The 19,135-nt window shown below is 40.0% G+C and overlaps 2 protein-coding genes across 2 annotated transcripts in view; both read left to right on the top strand.

Annotated features, from left to right (window-relative positions):
• Positions 1-1,918: 1,918 nt before the first annotated feature.
• HAUS3 (HAUS augmin like complex subunit 3) lies at positions 1,919-18,808 on the top strand. The gene is made up of 6 exons (XM_039232152.1): positions 1,919-1,951; positions 2,950-3,009; positions 3,388-4,432; positions 5,835-6,274; positions 7,786-8,014; positions 18,501-18,808. Exons 3-6 carry the CDS (start codon positions 3,524-3,526, stop codon positions 18,732-18,734), a joined length of 1,812 nt encoding a protein of 603 aa, XP_039088083.1. The 5' UTR covers positions 1,919-1,951; positions 2,950-3,009; positions 3,388-3,523; the 3' UTR covers positions 18,735-18,808.
• Positions 2,950-19,135, top strand: part of POLN (DNA polymerase nu) — a 165,542-nt gene continuing 149,356 nt past the window's right edge. Inside the window, exon 1 of the mRNA XM_039232153.1 lies at positions 2,950-3,009. The gene's annotated coding sequence lies outside the window, so the exon portion shown is untranslated. The remainder of the gene's footprint in view (positions 3,010-19,135) is intronic.

The following is a 19,135-nucleotide window of genomic DNA, read 5'->3' as shown; positions in this document are numbered from 1 at the left end:
TCAGAATCCTATGGAGAACTTGTGGGCCCAGCAATTGACAAGAGTCATGAGGAAAAATGGGCTTCCCAAACCGCGTCCTCGGCCTCATCTCCGTCCCTCACCGTCCTGCTCCTTGGGCGATCTTTCAAAAAAGCGGTCCCTTAGGGTGTCTGGGCTGCTGAGTCGTTGAGAGTCCGCCTTCAGCTCATGGTGTGTGGTGTCGAGCCCCATATCGGCGGGCTCTGTGCCAACAGCTGGGAGCCTGGAGCTGCTTCGGGTTCTGTCTCCCTCTCTCTGCCCCTCCCCCGCTCGTGCTCCCTCTCTCTCTCTCTCAAGAATTAAACAAAAAACTTTTTTAAAAAAGCAGTCCCCTTTTCTTTCTTCTCCTCTTTCTCCTCTGAGTTCCTCCTCACAGCCTATAAACATCCCAAGTTCCTCTCATGTTGGAAACAAAACAAACCCAAACCCTCCCCCCACCTCCCCTACCGCCCCACCCCCTCATCTCGTGTCCTTTCTGCTCCTCTCCCTCCCTCCATCTCTGCCTCCTCAGCAAAACGCCCAGACGGCCCTGTCTGCAGAGCCTCCACTTCCTCCCTCCAAGCCTCTCGCTCCTGTCCCCGCCCCCCGTCCCCGCCGCCAGGGTGGGTGGCCAGGGTCTCGCCCTGTCCTCCGCTCCCCAGCTCCACTACCTGCTCCCTAGTCCAGCCTCACCTTGTTTCAGGCGGGATACCGACCTGTGACCGCCCCCCCCCCCGGCATACCTGCTTTTCAGGTCATTTTAGACTTGTCTTTTAGAAGAGGAACATTAAAAAATAAAACGGATGAAAGGTTAATGAGAAGTATCTTCAACTCTGCCCCTCCCCCTCATGCCGTCTCTCTCAAAAATAAACATTAAAAAATTGTTTTTTGAAAACAAAAAAAAAAGGAAGTATCCTCAACTCCAGAGTAATTCATGAGCTCTTAGACCATTCTTTTTTCTCCCCTTAAAAATAGTAAAACTTCTCCAGAGAGACTTCTGCCCTTCCAATGTCACGAGGACGTCCCCGACGGCCGCCTGCGGGTCACCTGACGTCGGGGGGGAGGGCGCGCGGCTGCGGGAGGCGCGCGGCCCGACCCCGACGGGCGGACCCGCGTCGGCCCGCGCGCGCGGACTCGGCAGCGTTCGGCGTCGGTCGCTCGGAGACGACCCACGTCCCGTGTCGCGCCCTCCCTGGAAGGTGTTCCGTCTAGACTTAGTTACGTCTTGGACACACATCCACTCCACGTTCAGGTATTTTCAACTTTCTAAAAGATCTGTTTTGAAAACGGGATGGTGGAGGAAGTCGGCTTCTGCCTGGCGGTCGGGGGGGGGGGGGGCTGGCGAATGCGCGCTTCGCAAAACAACACTCAACGCAAAAGCCGGTAAAGCGAGTAAGGACGGCGGAGCCTAAGGACGCTGCTCCCCCCACTCCCCCGACGTCTGCAGGCGGCGCGCGCCCCGAAGCCCCGCCTGGCGCCGCACTGGCCCCCGGCCCGCTACCAGGCTTTCCGGGAAAACGCCCCTATAGACGACGGGCAGCTGGGGTCTAGCGGGACAGACCCGAGAGCCCGCCTCAGCCATGGAGCCCGCCGCGACGAAAACGCACCGCCGCAGGAAGCCGGGCGCGGAGACCCGGACGGCGCGCACCCAAGAACCCTCCAACCCCATCCACCCGCCCCCGGTCCCGGCCCCGCCCCGCAGCAGGGAGCCAATCAGCTCGCTCCCTACCGGATACGTCACACCGTGGGGGCGGGCCAGCACCCGGCTCAGCTCTGCCGCGAAGTCCCTCCCCCGCAAGCCCGCCTCTTCCGACGCCACGCCTGCGCAGACAGTCACGCCCCGGGTCCTGCTTCGGCTCTGAGCGCGCGCGCGCCGTGGCAGAACTCCCGTGAGGCAGTGCGGGCGCGGAGCGCGGCGGCAGCCTTCCGAGGGGCGCGAACGGAGCTTCCGGAGGTGAATGGCTCCGGCCTCGCCGTTCTGGGTGTTTCGGGGCGTGAGGCTGTGGGAGCGGCGCCGATCCCACAGCTGTCTTTTCTTTACAGGCACCCCGAGGAATTCTCTTCAGGCGCGCGAGTAGCCGTCGGCGCGACGTATCCGCAGGGCGCGGGGTAGGGGGCAGGGGCCGAGGGGCGAGGGCGGGGAGCGCGAGTGGGCGCGGGAGGTGAGCATGGGGGGAGCGCGGCGCGGGTGGGAGAGTGAGTGAGGGGGCGTTCGGGGCGGGGGCGGAGCTGCGTGGCGGGGCCTTTGGCGGGAGAGCGAGGGCGGGGGGCCTCGGGCGGGGAGCCTCGGGCGGGGAGGGGGCGGGGCTCGGGCGGGGGCGTGGTCTCCGGCGGGGCGGGGCCTCTGGCAGGTGCGCGACTGTTGGGACGCTCCAGGTCGCTGCGGGGCTCCGCTGGCCACTCGCGCGAGTCTGGGGTTTGTGCAGTTTGCCTTTCACGCCAGTTCGGTGGCTTTTGTGGTGTGTTTTATTGACGTGCATCCGTGTCGTAACTGAATTACACAGAAAACAAAAGCAGAGGCTTTTTCGAACGTGTTACGCATATTCTTAATCTGCGTGGCTCGTCTCCGTTCCCGAAATTCTCTTCGTGGAGTCCGTGCGGTGATTCAGCGGTGCGTTTGTGGCGAAGTAGGAAATGCCGGAAGTATTTTTACTTCGTGTCCGCCTCGTTCTTTGGTGCTTCTGATCTAAAGTTGAGGGCACTTAGTTTGGGGGGTTTACTGGGTGTTTTGCTGTAGGTTTTTTTTTTTTAAGTCTAATTAGTTTATTAGTTATTGTAGTTTTTAGGTGTGCACCGTGATGCCTTGACCTTTCTGTACACTGCGAAATGGTTGCCGCGTTCAGTCCGTTTACCACCCATCATCCTACAAAGTTACTTTTTTTTTTGGTGAGAACTTTTAAGGTCAGTTTGAGAGTGGTCCTTAAATCTTAAGCCTGGTTTTCTCTGCACTAGGTTCATCGTGACTGGACGTTGGTTCTTGTGTGATTGGCGATTGCTAGTGGAATCATCGAGGTAAGTATTCTTAACTGTTCGTCAAGGACATTACCGTATTTATTTCTATTTGCTTACTTAGGAAGGGCAGGGAAAAGAGACTGCTTAGCCACAGGCTGGCTTGGATTTGTTTAGATACACGATGTGTTTTAAACCACTTTATCTTTGGAAAAAATAGGATTTTCTTGGTAATTAGGTTTTCATTATTTTTGCAGTGTTCTAAGTAATACTCTGATTATTTTGTTTTGCTTTATCTCTATCAAACATTTCAGCTGCATCTACGTCAGGTTAGATGCTTCCCGGATATTCTGTGATATTTATTTACATTGTCCTTTTACAGATACAGTTGTTTTATTAGTTGTCTTACTTGTGGTCTAATGCTTGTTTTTTCCTCCCCAGGAGAAGTCATAGATTCTAAAAATATTTTTTCCTTCTCTATGAACTTAACATAAATTTAGTTTGTTATTTGGGTTTATTTTCTAAATATCCACACCATAAACCGATATCGGTTACCAAAAAATTGCACAGTTAAACCATGAGCTGTGGAAAAGAGTTTGTGGAAACACTAAAAAAAATTGATTATCCCAAAGCTGATACTCTTAATGGGGAAGATTTTGACTGGTTGTTTGAGACTCTTGAAGATGAATCATTTCTGAAGTGGTTTTGTGGGAATGTGAATGAACAGAATGTATTGTCTGAAGAAGAATTGGAAGCTTTTAGCATTCTTCAAAAATCAGGCAAACCCATCCTAGAAGGAGCAGCTCTGGATGAAGTTCTTAAAACCTGTAAAACTTCTGATTTGAAAACCTCTACCCTGGATGACAAAGAGCTAGAGAAATTGGAAGCTGAGGTTCAAACTCTGCAGAAATTAAAGACCCTAAAAATTCAGCGACGTAATAAATGCCAGTTGATGGCTTCAGTAACAAGCCACAAATCTCTGAGGTTAAGTGCTAAAGAAGAAGCAGCCACTAAAAGGCTGAAGCAGAGTCAAGGAATTCTAAATGCTATGAACGCGAAGATAAATAATGAACTTCAAGCTCTTACTGATGGAGTTGCTAAACTGATGATGTTTTTCAGACATTCTGATTTGGATCAAGGGACAAATCCACTGGTGTTTTTATCTCAGTTTTCCTTGGAAAAATATCTAAGCCAAGAAGAGCAAAGCACAGCAGCGTTAACTTCATATACCAAAAAACAGTTCTTTCAGGGTATACATGAAGTAGTTGAAAGTTCAAATGAAGAAAATTTTCAGCTTTTAGATTTACAAGCGCCATCTATTTGTGATAATCAAGAACTTCTTGAGGAGAGACGGCTAGAGATGGCTAGGCTGCAGCTAGCATACATTTGTGTTCAACATGAGTTAATTCACTTGAAAGCAAGTAATTTGAGCATGAAGTCAAGTATACAATGGGCAGAGGAGAATCTTCATAGCCGCACTAGCAAGGTAAACATGAGAAATGAGACTAACTTCATATTATAATTATTGTTAGTAATGGAGGGTATGTTAATACTGAAGTACTTTAGAAAGGGGATATAATACATACAGTTTCTTATTTTCTGTTCATGCTTAGTTTTGACGGGTCATTGTTTCTTTTCCTTTTTTTTTTTTTTTAAAATAATGTTTGTTTATTTTTGAGAGCGAATGTGACCAGGGGAGGGACAGAGAGAGAGGGGAACAGAGGATCTAAAGCAGGCTCTGTGCTGACAGCAGACAACTGAACACAGGGCTTGAACTCAAGAGTCGTGAGATGATGACCTAAGCCAAAGTCAAACACTTAACCGCCTGAGCCACCCAGGCACCCAGATGTGTCAGTGTTTTATACGAATAGATCTTCATATTACTAGAAGGCAGAAACAGTAATTCTAATCCAATCACATTAGCTAATTTTATTTATTTATTTATTTTTAATGTTTTTTATTTATTTCTAGGAGAGAGAGAGAGAGAGACAGTGTGAGCAGGGGAGGGTCAGAGAGAGAGGTCTGAAACAGGCTCCAGGCTCTGAGCTGGCAGTCAGCACAGAGCCCGACGCGGGGCTTGAACACACGAACCACAAGATCATGACCCAAGCGAAAGTCGGACACTTAACCGACTAAGCCACCCAGGCGCCCCACATTAGCTAATTTTAAACAAAAGTACTTTTTCTGACTTTGAAATTTCTATAGCTTCAGATTCAGAGAACACTGAAATTCCTTTTTCTTTTTATGTATGGGTCTTCTGCCTTGTCCGCTTCTTGTTTGATGCTTAATGAAGTCAGGGATCCAGGTCAGTGGACTGACACCCTGACTTTTTTATTGAGAATGTACAGATGTAGTGCACATAGTCCATCTGTACGCTTGGAAAGCTTGCTTTCTGGGTACTGTAACCACTAGATAATTGAGTGAAAATAGGACTAAAACTGAATACCAGCACCAAGTTAATTCCTATAACTGCCATAAACTTCAGAATAACATACGGAGTTTTGTCACTCTTTACAAGGGTTAAAATCATCTGACTAGGACAGTAGCTACTGGGATTATTGTAGTTTTAAGAAAAAATAGGGTACATTTGCATTCAGTGAGTAGTGTGCTAATTAATTACTGATTTTTGTTAAGAGAGGCATGAAAAGAACTTTCTTTTGGTAGCTCTTACTGTACCTACGTGGTATTAATAGCATTAAGATTTAGTAATTTACCTTTGGCTTAGTCCACGCTATCCTTTTTTTAAACTGTGATTTTGGCTTTTGTTAATATGAAATTAGTTTTTATTAGCGTGTTATTTGATAACCTAAAACTGAAAGTAAAAAAACTTTTTAAATTATTTCAACATCATACTGACTACTTTAAATGCAATTGCTTTCTCTGTGTAGGCTCTTGGCAAAGATAATTTGGATGCTAAAATTTCTAGCTTGAACAGTGAGATTCTGAAACTTGAAGAACAAATCACTCATATAAAAGATAAAAGTTTGCCTGCTGTGGTAAAAGAGAATGCCCATTTATTGAATATGCCAGTTGTAAAGGGAGATTTTGATCTACAGATTGCTAAACAAGACTATTATACAGCAAGACAAGAGTTAGTTTTAAATCAGTTGATAAAGCAAAAGGCATCGTTTGAACTTCTGCAGTTATCATATGAAATTGAATTGAGAAAGCATTGGGATATATATCGTCAACTTGAAAATTTGGTTCAAGAACTTAGTCAGAGCAATGTGATGCTCCGCCAGCGATTAGAAACGCTGACAGACCCGTCAGTATCTCAGCAGATAAATCCAAGGAATACCATTGATACCAAGGACTATTCTACTCATAGGTATGCTTCTGTGTTTCTTCAGTAATTCTTTTTGTTTTTGTAAAATACCATAAAGAGTTATAACTAAGATTGCGGAAATTTAAAATATTTTTTCACTCTGATTTTGGCCCTCTGTTCTCTTCTTTCATTTCTCTTGTATGTGACTCTTCCTTTTGAAAACTTTGCTCCCTTTTCCATTCTTGTTCGATCTGGAAGCAGCCGTGTTAGTGCTGGGCTGGGTGGGCTGGAGTAGTGAAAGTATACAAGGTCTTATGCACCATTGTTTAGATGTCTTATTTGAGATTGGAGCAAGAGTTTACAGGGAGTTTGAGTACAGCTTAGGGTGTAGTAGGTATTGCTGAGTAGAGAATTGATTGCATTTGGAGATGTCAGTAGAAAGAGAAGACTGACTTTATTTCTGTGCCTAGTCAGGTGAGTCAGAAGGAATGCTAGCTTCGAACCTCTTCTGGATATCTAAGCAGTTGATGGTATAGGGATACTAAAATTGGAGGGCTAAAGTGGTCAAAGGCCTCAAAACTCTGCCTCCTATTCCTCATTTTTCTCTAGGACTAGAGGAAAATTATCTAATCTTTTTGTTTTCTTATTAATGAGTTGAGGGGCATGGAAGGGGCTGCCCCATTGCACAATTTCAGAGGGTGGCATTGACATGAGCTAAGAATGCTTCCCCCTTGAAATTGTGTAGTCATATCCCACAAGAAAAAATTGGCAGCCTTGGACTTGAACCAGTTTTATGAAGTCTATTGCAACTTGTTAAAATAATAAAATAATTATAAAAATCTGTGTTTTTGAATTAGAAGAAAAAGAACAAACCCTTTTTGTCAGAAATGTGTAGAAAATGCTGCCTCACATTTTTCCATCTGTTCCAAAGGATTTTTCTTCTGTTAATGTTTGAAGTGTTAAATGGCCTCATGATCCATTAGGAATTTAATTTGACAATTAAATATATGTAAGACTGGAGTAGCAAGTTTACTATTTCTATAACTCTTTATTCACTATTTTTTACATTTTGTATTCTTAATTTTTCTTTTAAACCCACCACAATCCTATAAAAATAGATACGTGATGTGAAAGTTAAGTCTCAGAGGTTGACTTGACCTGGGTCTGAAAAAGATAGCCAGAACGTAGACCTAGGTCTTCTGTTTCAAGTTCCTTGTTATTTCCACTACATCAGTTATATTCTGTGGAAGAGATGTTGTCTTGGGAGGTGTCTCTGAAACATGCTTTGTTTGAAGTAAGCTAATGACAGTTAAAAAGTATTTTATATTTAAAACTTGGGAGATGAGAAAATGGGAATCAGATGTAGTAATTACAATATGTATTTCTGTAATAAGATGGTATTTTAGCTGGAATGTTTTTGGTTGCTTGGTTTAGCAGCAGGTAGGTTAATTTTTTTCCAGGTTAATTTTTTATGTTGTTATTTATCCCCAAAGATGCCCAGTGTAGTGGATTATAATTTTGAAGACTGTACTGATTGAGAATTTTTTCTTATAATTTTTATTTTTACATTTTAGGCTTTATCAACTTTTAGAAGGAGAGAATAAGAAAAAAGAATTGTTTATAACCCATGGAAACCTGGAGGAGGTGGCTGAGAAATTAAAACAGGATGTTTCTTTAGTACAAGATCAGTTGTCAGTTTCTACTCAAGAACATTCTTTCTTTCTGTCCAAACTGAATAATGATGTAGACAAGCTTTGTGATACTCTGTACCAAGGAGGAAATCAGCTTTTGCTTAGTGACCAGGTGGGTACTTATTTTTTTATATTCTAATTTTTGTTCACATATAAGTATTTTTCAGATGGTTTTGACCAGTGTAAACAGAATTTTAAAAACTTACAAAATATTTTAGCCATAAAAGGATATGTAATATTTATACTAAGAATTTAAAGAAAAATAAAATTATCCCTGTTATTATTTTACCTGTCTTAGCAAATAGAGAATTATTATATTATATTTGAAGTTTTCTGGGATGGCATGCTTCTCCAAATCGCATTTTCCTTCCTTCAGCAAGGAGAACTACTAAGCTTGATTTTATTTGTATTTCTCTTATACATAGATAATCCTAGACTGTATATTGTTTAGTTTTGTATGTTTTTGAACTTTACGTACGGGGTGTTACTGGATTGTGTATATTCTTTAGAAACTTGCTTGTTGATTAATATTAAGATTTTGATATTCTTCCATGTTGACATATGTAAAGTTCTAGCTCATTTGTAGTTTTCTTTTATATAGTTAGTATTCCATTATATAAAATTCCACAGTTTAATTATCTGTTATGTTGACAGACGTTTCAGTTATTTCCAGTTTTTGTTACTGTAGATTATACTGTTATGGATAGTCTGGTTGTATGTCTCACAGCTGTGCACGTCTGCACACATGCGCACACTCAGCAGTGGAGTTGCTGTATCACAGGTTCAGTTTTCAGGGTACATCAAATTGTTTTCCAGAATGGCTGTACCATATTACACCAGCAGTTGAGAGAGATGCTGTTGATTCACATCCTTTTTCTCACATAGCGCTGATTTGTAACTTCTCTTAATCTCTACACTTAATTATTTGTAAGTGTACAATTAAGCGACATTACGTACAAAAATATATTCACATGTTGTACAATGATGAATACTCTGCATTTCCAGAACTTTTTCATCATCCCAAATAAAGACTCTGTACCCATTAAACAATAACTTTCACTCCTTCCTCCTCAGCCGGTGGTACCTTCTATTCCCCTTTCTGTCTCAATGAATTTGCCCACTCTTGTTACCTACTATAAGTGAAATCATACATTTGTATGATTAAGTTTTATCCATATTGTAGCATGTGTTAGAATTTTATTCCTTTTAGGGCTGAGTAATATCCCCACTGTGTGTATATAGTACATTTTGTTTATCTGTTTGTTGATGGTCACTTGGGTTGCTTCCACCCTTTGGCTGTCTTGAGTTATGCTGCTGTGAACATTGGTGTACAGGTATCTGAGTCCCTGTTTTTGTTTTTTTGGGGGTGTATACCTAGGAAGTGGATTGCAGGATCATATAGCAATTCCGTGTTTAACTTTGTGAGTAACTGCCTAATTTTTGCATAGTGACTGTACCATTTTTAAAATTTATTTATTTATTTAATGTTTTATTTCTTTCTGAGAGAGACAGCATGAGCAGGGGAGGGTCAGAGAGAGAGGGAGATACAGAATCTGAAGCAGGTTCCAGGCCCTGAGCTAGCTGTCAGCACAGAGCCCAATGCGGGGCTCAGACTCACGAACCGTGAGATCGTGACCTAAGCCGAAGTCGGATGCTTAACCGACTTAGCCACCCAGGCGCCCCTGTTTATTTTTTTAATTTACATCCAAGTTAGCATATACTACAACAGTGATTTCAGGAGTAGATTCCTTAATGCCCCTTAACCATTTAGCCCATCCCCCCTCCCACAGCCCCTCCAGCAACTCTCTGTTCTCTGTATTTAAGAATCTCTTAGGTTTTGTCTCCTTCCCTGTTTTTATATTACTTTTGCTTCCCTTCCCTTACATTCATCTGTTTTGTATCTTAAATTCCTCATATGAGTGAAGTCATATGATATTTGTCTTTCTCTGACTGACTAGTTTCGCTTAGCATAATACACTCTAGTTCCATCCATGTAGTTGCAAATGGGAAGATTTCATTCTTTTTGATCACTGAGTAATACCCCATTGTACATGCATGCCACATTTTCTTTGTCCCTTCATCTGTCGATGGACTGTTGGTCTCTTTCCATGCTTTGGCTATTGTTGATAGTGCTGCTATAAACATTGGGGTGCATGTGCCCCTTCGAAACAGCACACCTGTATCCCTTGGATAAATATTTAGTAGTGCAATTGCCAGGTCGTAGGGTAGTTCTATTTTCAGTTTTTTGAGGAACCCTCCATACTGTTTTCCAGAGTGGCTGCACCAGTTTGCACTCCCACCAGCAGTGCAAAAGAGATGCTCTTTCGTCACATCCTCACCAACATCTGTTGTTGCCTGAGTTGTTAATGTCAGCCATTCTGACAGGTGTGAGATGGTATCTCATTGTGGTTCTGATTAGTATTTCCTTGATGATGAGTGATGTTGAGCATCTTATTGTGTGTCTGTTATGTGTCTGCATGTCTTCCTTGGAAAAGTGTCTATTCATGTCTTTTGCCCATTTCTTCACTGGATTATTTGTTTTTTGGGTGTTGAGTTTGATAAGTTCTTTATAGATTTTGGATACTAACCTTTTGTCTGATATGTCATTTGCAAAAATCTACTCCTGTTCAGTTGCCTTTTAGTTTTGCTGATTGTTTTCTTCCCTGTGTAGAAGCTTTTTATTTTGATGAGGTCCCAATAGTTCATTTTTGCTTTTCTTTCCCTTGCCTCTGGAGACGTGTTCAATAATAAGTTGCTGTGACCAAGATCAAAGAGGTGTTTGCTTGCTTGTTCCTCAAGGATTTTGATGGCTTCCTATCTTATGTTTAGGTTTTTTATCCATTTTGAGTTTATTTTTGTGTGTGGTGTAAGAAAGTGGTCCATGTTCATTTTTCTTCATGTCACTGTCCATTTTTCCCAGCACCATTTGCTGAAGAGACTGTCAATTCCATTGGATATTCTTTCCTGCCTTGACAAAGATTGGCCATACGTTTGTAGGTCCATTTCTGGGTTCTTTATTCCGTTCCATTGATCTGAGTGTCTGTTTTTGTGCCAGTACCACCTGTCTTGATGATTACAGCTTTGTAATGGAGCTTGAAGTCCGGAATTGTGATGCCTCCAGCTTTGGTTTTCTTTTTCAAGATTGCTTTGGCTATTTGGGGTCTTTTCTGGTTCCATACAAATTTTAGGATTGTTCTAGCTCTGTGAAGAATGCTGATGTTATTTTGATAGGGATTGCATTTAATACAGAGATTGCTTTGGGTAGTATTGACATTTTAACAATATTTGTTCTTCCTATCCAGGAGCATGGAATATTTTTCCACTTTTTTTGTGTGTGTGTCGTCTTCAATTTGTTTCATAAGCTTTCTATAGTTTTCAGTGTATAGATTTTTCACCTCTTTGATTGGATTTATTCCTAGGTATTTTATGGGTTTTGATGCAAATTTGTATGGGATCTATTCCTTGATTTCTCCCTTTGTTGCTTCATTATTGGTATATAGGAATGCAACCAATTTCTGTGCATTGATTTCATATCCTGTGACTTTGCTGAATTCATAGATCAGTTCTGGCAGTTTTTTGGTGGAATCTTTTGGGTTTTCCATAGAATATTGTGTCATCTGTGAAGAGTGAAAGTTTGACCTCCGCCTGGCCGATTTGGATGCATTTTATTCCTTTGTGTTGTCTGATTCTTGAGGCTACGACATCCAATACTATGTTGAATAACAGTGGGTAGAGTGAACATCTCTGTCTTGTCCTGACCTTAGGGGAAAACTCTGTTTTTCCCCATTGAGGATGATACTAGCGGTGGGTCTTTCATATATGGTCTTGAGGTTTGAGACTTTTATCCCTACTTTCTTGGGGGTTTTTATCAAGAAAGGATGCTGTATTTTGTCAAATGCTTTCTCTGCATCTATTGAGAGGATCATGTGGTTCTTGTCCTTTCTTTTATTGATGTGATATATCACGTTGATTGTTTTGCAGATTTTGAACCAGCCCCTGTATCTCAGGTATAAATCCCACTTGATCGTGTTGAATAATTTTTGTAACATATTGCTGGATCTGGTTGGCTAGTATATTGTTGAGGATTTTTGCATCCATGTTCATCAGAGAAATTGGTCTGTAGTTTACTTTTTAGTAGAGTCTTTGTCTGGTTTTGGAGTCAAGGCAATGCTGGCTTCATAGAAAGAGTTTGGAAGTTTTCCTTCCATTTCTATTTTTTGGAACAGCTTCAAGAGAATAGGTGTTAATTCTTTAAATGTTTGGTAGAATTCCTCTGCAAAGCCATCTGGCCCTGGACCCTTGTTTTTGGGAGATTTTTGATTACTAATTTGATTTTTTTTTTTTAATGTTTTATTTATTTCTAGGAGAGAGAGAGAGCATGAGCAGGGGAGGGTCAGAGAGAGAGTGAGTCACAGACTCTGAAACAGGTTCTAGGCTCTGAGCTGGCAGTCAGCACAGAGCCCGACGCGGGGCTCGAACCCACGAACCGCGAGATCATGACCTAAGCGAAAGTCGGACGCCCAACCGACTAAGCCACCCAGGCGCCCCACTAATTTGATTTCTTTACTGGTTATGGGTCCATTCAAATTTTCTATTTCTTCCTGCTTCAGTTTTAGTAGTTTACGTTTCTAGGAATTTGTCCATTTCTTCCAGATTGCCCATTTTATTAGTGTATAATTGCTTATAATATTCTTTTATTATTGTTTGTATTTCTGCTGTGTTGGTTGTGATCTCTCCTCTTTCGTTCTGGACTTTATTTTTTGGGTCCTTTTTCTTTTTGATCAAATTGGTTAGGGGTTTATCAATTTTGTTAATTCTTTCAGAGAATCAGCTTCTGGTTTCATTGATCAGTTTTTTTTACTTTGATAGCATTGAGTTGTGCTCTAATCTTTATTATTTCCTGTCTTCTGCTAGTTTGGGTTTTATTTGCTTTTCTTTTTCCAGATGTTTAAGGTGTAAGGTTAGGGTGTATATCTGAAACTTTTATTCCTTCTTTAGGAAGGCCTGGATTGCTATATACTTTCCTCTTATGACCACCTTTGCTGTGTCCCAAAGGTTTTATGCTGTAGTGTTGTCATTTTCATTGGCTCCATGTACTTTTTAATTTGCTCTTTAACTTTTCGCTTAGCCCATTCATTCTTTAGTAGGATGGTCTCAGTTTCCAAGTATTTGTTATCTTTCCACATTTTTTCTTGTGGTTGATTTTGAGTTTCATAACATTGTGGTCTGAAAATATGCACAGTACGATCTCGATCTTTTTGTATTTGTTGAGGGCTGATTTGTTTTCCAGTATGTGATCTGTTCTGGAGAACATTCTGTATGCACTGGAGAAGAATGTGTATTCCTCTGCTCTAGGATGAAATGTTCTGAATATATCTGTTAAGTCCATCTGGATCCTGTCCAGTGTGTCATTCAAAGCCATTGTTTCCTTGTTGATTTAGTGATTGTACCATTTTATATTCTCACCAGCAGTGTGCAGTGTTCCTGTTTCTCCATATCCTCGCCTACACTTTTTATTTTCCTTTTTTAAAAAATATGTAGGGGTGCCTGGGTGGCTCAGTCGGTTGAGCGTCCAACTCTTGATCTCAGTTCAGGTCATGATCTGACAGTTGGCGTGAGTTTGAGCCCCACATAAGGCTCTGTGCAGACAATGTGGAGCCTGCCTGGGGTTCTGTCTCCTCTCTCTGCCCCTCCCCTACTCGCACTGTGTCCTCCCGCAAAATAAATAAACATTAAAAAAAATTGAAATATATATATACATAATAGCTATCCTAATATGTGTGAAGTGATAACTATGATTAATTTTTTAAAAATCTATTACTAATTTTGTCTTTTAGTTGTATTAATTTAGTAAAAAACCTCCTATGATGGTAGATTTGAAAATTTGTTGTAGGGACGCCTGGGTGGCTCAGTCGGTTGAGCATCCGGCTTCGGCTCAGGTCATGATCTCGCGGTTAGTGGGTTCAAGCCCCGCATTGGGCTCTGTGCTGACAGCTCAGAGCCTGGAGCCTGCTTCAGATTCTTGTGTCTCCCTCTCTCTCTGCCCCACCCTTGCTCATGCTCTGTTTCTCTCTGTCTCAAAAATAAATGAACTATTAAAAAAAATTTTTTTTTTAAAGAAAATTTGTTGTTGTTCTGTCAGTGTTTTCTTTATATTCAAGTCTATTTTATAAGTTAGAGTTGACCCTTGACCAACATGGGTTTGAACTGCTTGGGTCTACTTATATGCAAATTTTCTTCGATAAATAAATACAGTACAGTACTGTAAATGTATTTTTTCTTTATTTTCTTAATATTTTCTTTTTTCTAGGTTACCGAATCATAAGATTATAGTATATAATACATGTAACATATAAAATAGATGTTAATCAACTATATGTCAACAGTAGACTCTCAGTAGTTAAGTTTTGGGGGAATCCAAATTTATATGCGAATTTTTGACTGCATAGGGGAGTCCGTGCCCTAACCGCCCTCCTGCAGTGTTAAAGGGTCAACTGTATAGCCAGGTTTAAAATTGTAGTGAATTGTTATTATGGTGGATTTGAATTGCAATGAATTGAACCATTTAGTATTACATAATCCCCTTCTCTATTCTTACTATGCTTTCTGCCTTAACATTTTTTTGTCTGATACTAATCTTCCTATGCCATCTTTCTTTTGGTTAGTTAGTGTTTGCAAAATATATGCTTTTCACTTTTCTTTACAAATCTTTTTATTCCATTTTACTTAGCATTATGAAATACACATTTTCACTCTGAATAATTTTCTTAATTTTTAGTGTTACAGTAATTTCTGCAATCAGTCCACTATTGTTGGATTTTTTTTTTTTATAGTATTCAGTTTTTTTCTTTTCTTTGCTCTTGAATGACATCATGTATACCTGGTGTATATAGTTTTTTTGTTGTCGGATACTTTCATTTGGGTGAATTCTTGAAAGTAGGATTATTGGCTTTCTTGGGTGTACACATTTTTGGGCACGGCGGTGGGGAGGGAGCCTTTGATGTTGCCATATTGCTTTTCCGAGGAGTCGCACCTGTTTTTCATGCCACCAGCACTATTTAAATGTCTGCTAGACACTATTGACCATATGGTACACCATCATTTTATGAATTGCTAAAAAAAAGAAAAACTGGGGCGCCTGGGTGGCTTAGTCGGTTAAGCGTCCGACTTTCGCTTAGGTCATGATCTCGCGGTTCGTGGGTTCGAGCCCCGCGTCCGGCTCTGTGCTGACTGCCAGCTCAGAGCCTGGAGCCTGTTTCAGTCTTTGACTCCCTCTCTCTCTGACCCTCCCCTGCTCACGCTGTCTCTCTCTCTCTCTCTCTCCTAGAAATAAATAAAACGTTAAAAAAAAATTTAAAACAATAAAATAAGAAAAAAAAAGAAAAACTTTACATTAAACTGACACAATACTTTTTTATTTTGAATTTTTATTGAATACTTCCTAGAAGATATCTTTTAGGTGCAGGTAGACATAGATTTTTATCATACCACTTTTTTTTTTTAAGTTTTTTAAATATGATATTACTCTTGAATATGCACATTACAAGGAATAAAATAAGCCAATTAAAATAGCTAGGGTATTTCAAAGCCTTACACTTAACATGCAATTCTTCTGTGATACTATTTTTTTTTTCAGTTCATCAGAGAGAGAGAGAGAGCAGAGAGAAAGGGAGCAAAGGAATCCCAAGCAGGCTCCAGGCTCTGAGCTGTCAGCACAGAGACCAATGTGGGGCTCAAACTCATGAGCTGTGAGATCATGACCTTACCCAAAGTCAGATGCTTAACCAACTGAGCGCTTCTTCTATGTTATTTTTTGACTCAAAGTTGTTTCTTTATTTTTCTACACTATACATTAAAAATGTTGATGATAGTGGGGCGCCTGCGTGGCTTAGTCGGTTAAGCGTCCGACTTTCTCTTAGGTCATGATCTCGTGGTTTGTGGGTTCTAGCCCTGCTTCGGGCTCTGTGCTGACTGCCAGCTTAGAGCCTGGAGCCTATTTCAGAGTCTGTATCTCCCTCTCTCTCTGACCCTCCCCTGCTCACGCTGTCTCTCTGTCTCTCTCTCCTAGAAATAAATAAAAATATTAAAAAAAAAAAATGTTGATGATAGCAAAAAAGGAAAAAAATTCCTTAATACCCCAATAAAAAATGGGCTAAAAACTTAAGTAGAGATTTCTCCAAAGATATGCAAAGAAAGGGTCAACAGGTTTATGGATAATGCTCAGTTTCACTCATCATCAGGGAAATGCAAATCAAAATCACATTGAACAGGAGGGGAGAGGGACGCCTGGGTGGCTCAGTCAGTTAAACGTCCAACTTCGGCTCAGGTCACGATCTTACGGTTTATGGGTTCTAGCCCCATGTCAGGCTCTATACTTACAGCTCAGAGCCTGGAGCCTGCTTCCGATTCTGTCCCCCTCTCCCTTTGCCTCTCCCCCCTCGTTCTCTCTCTCTCTCTTTCTCGCCCTCAAAAATAGACATTAAAAAAAGAAAAACCCACAACAAACAATTACCTTACACCTCTTAGAATGGCTAGTATCAAAAAAGCAAAACCAAAAAGTGTTGGGGAACGTTGAGAAATTGGAACCCTTGTACACTGTTGCTAGGAGTGCAAACTGGTGCAGCCGCTGTGAAAAATACTATGGAGATGCCTCAAAAAATTAATGATCCGTATGATCCAGTACTTCCACTTCTGAATGTTTAAATAGAAGAATTGAAATCAGGATCCTGAAGAAGTATTAGCACTTATACAGTCATTGTAGCACTATTCATAATAGGCAGGTATGGAAACAACTTAAATGTCTGTCTGTGGAGAAATGGAAAGAGAATGTGGTATGTACATACAAGATGTTATTCAGCCTTAACAAAAAGAAATCCTGTAATATTTAACAACATGGATGAACCTTGAGGAAATTATGCTAAGTGAAATAAGCCAGTCACAAGGACAAATAATGTATGATTCCACTTAAAATGATATCTAAAACTGTCAAACTCTTGGAGGCAGGGAGTAGAACGGTCATTACCAGGGATTGGGGAGGGGAAAATGGGTTGTTAATCAGCAGTTAAAAAATTTCAGTTATGTAAGTACATATGTTTTGGAGATAATGCTGTACAATATTATGCCTAATTTAACAATACTGCATTGTACTCTTAAAAATCTGTTAACAGGGGAGATCTCATGTTAAGTATTCTTACCACAGTAAAAAAGAAATTTTTTTTGAATGTTGCTGATAGAGGATTTCTTATGAGTGGTTAATAGTAGTTACAAGATGTTCTGAATTAGAAAATGATACAGATGTCAAATATCTTAAAATGTGAAAGATTGCATTCTAGAGTCACTGAAGTATGATGATTTCACTATAATTCACTGGGTATCATTTAATATTTTTCTTTAACCCAGTGAAATGTAAAAATGCCATGCAAATTTTAACTTGCATTTTTGTTAATAAATGTGGATATTTTTCAGTGTTGTAGGAATATTATTTTAGCAACTGTTAAGATCTTGAGTATTGAAATTAAAGGTGAGATTGTAGTTTCTCATTGAAGTTTACCAAGTGTTTCCTCAAAGGAAGGCCACTTAATATAGATATTACTTGATTTTGTTAAAATGTAATTGCAGAAGTACTGTTCTCTGGAACTGGCATTTATGATGCATGTTAAGCAATTATTCTTGAACTTGTTTATGAGAATCACCAGGGAACCTATTGGATTTTGAGTAATGTAGTGTAGAGTGAGGTGTAGGACTCTGTATTTATCGCAATAAATACAGCACATTAAATTTTTTTGTGTGTATTTATCACAATAAATATCACAAGCAGCCCACGTGATTACCATGCTCATGGACCATTTTGAGAAAGTGCAGAAGATTGAGACAGAGATGTGGATTTTCTCTTTGGGGATACTGGCTAGAAATTTCTAGAAGTAGAATACTTGATTAGAAAGCCATGGAAACTTGTAATAAACAGTTTTTAATTTTAGGAGGTGAGGGATTTGGGTGTATTAAATGTGAAGGGTTTTTGGCATGTCTAGGTTCTTGAGCAGGAGAATTACATGGTATATCTGGATTGTTGAATGTTACATGTAATTCTGTCTTCTGTAACAATGTGAAAAAAGAAAAATGGAGATTTTTGTTGAGGTGATTCTTTTTTATTGGTAATTGCTTCACTTCAAGGCTTTGTCAGTTCCTTTTTTATCTAGCATAGACTGAGATTAGGCTAAAAAAAGGTTTGATCAGTTGTAAGCTTCACGAAGGAGATGGTGTTCATTCTTTTACCTGTAGTCTCTAAAACAATGCTTGGCATGTAGTAGGCATTTAGTATTTGTTGAGTGTATGAGTATGCATAACAGTTTACATATCAAGTACACTTTAGGAGTAACAGTTTGCTCTGAATCTCTTCAAGTTATCTCTCCAGTTGTAATTGATTCTAACATAGAATTTATATTAAACCTACTGTGGATTTTTAATTGAGGTTTTTTTGTCAAAATCGTTGGATTAATTATATCATTTAGATTCTTTCCATGTAAATCACATTTAAAATTTTTATAATTGCTATTACAAATAGAGCTTTTGTATTAAAAGCATTTTTATTTTTCATTTAGGAGTTAACAGAGCAGTTTCACCATGTTGAATCCCAACTGAATAAGCTAAATCATCTTCTTACTGATATTCTTGCTGATGTGAAGACAAAAAGAAAAATTTTGGCATCTAATAAACTGCATCGAATGGAAAGAGAATTATATGTGTATTTTTTAAAAGATGAAGACTATCTGAAAGATATTGTGGAGAATTTAGAAAACCAATCAAAGATTAATGCCGTTGGTCTGGAAGATTGAAAACTATTAAAAATAGAATCTTCACTACCTATGCTGTGTTTTAATGTTTTATATATTAGGAGGAAATTATAGCTAATAAATAAAATTATAGCTAAAATTTTAAATGTGAGGCCAATGGGACATTTCATTTAATTAATTCAAATATTATATCAGTTTGGTTTTTTTTCCTTATATACTATGTTTATTCAGAGTACCAGTGCTTTCTATGACTTGAACATTTGCTTGGTGGCACCTAGTTCTGATAACTTTTTACTTACAGGGAAAAAGCATTTTTATGTAGTGCAAATTATTTCTTACTAGAAAGTTCAGTCTCTTACTTTTTTTTCTAGAAATAGAAAATTTCTACTGTTAAATATTTTAAACCTTGTAGAACTTTGAATCAGCGTTGTTAAGCCCTAATA

This window comes from Hyaena hyaena, unplaced genomic scaffold (genome assembly GCF_003009895.1).
Source record: "Hyaena hyaena isolate Hyena2069 unplaced genomic scaffold, ASM300989v1 scaffold_63, whole genome shotgun sequence".
Taxonomy (NCBI): domain Eukaryota; kingdom Metazoa; phylum Chordata; class Mammalia; order Carnivora; family Hyaenidae; genus Hyaena; species Hyaena hyaena.
The sequence above is the reverse complement of the archived record's forward strand: the minus strand, read 5'-3'. Positions and strand labels throughout refer to the sequence as shown.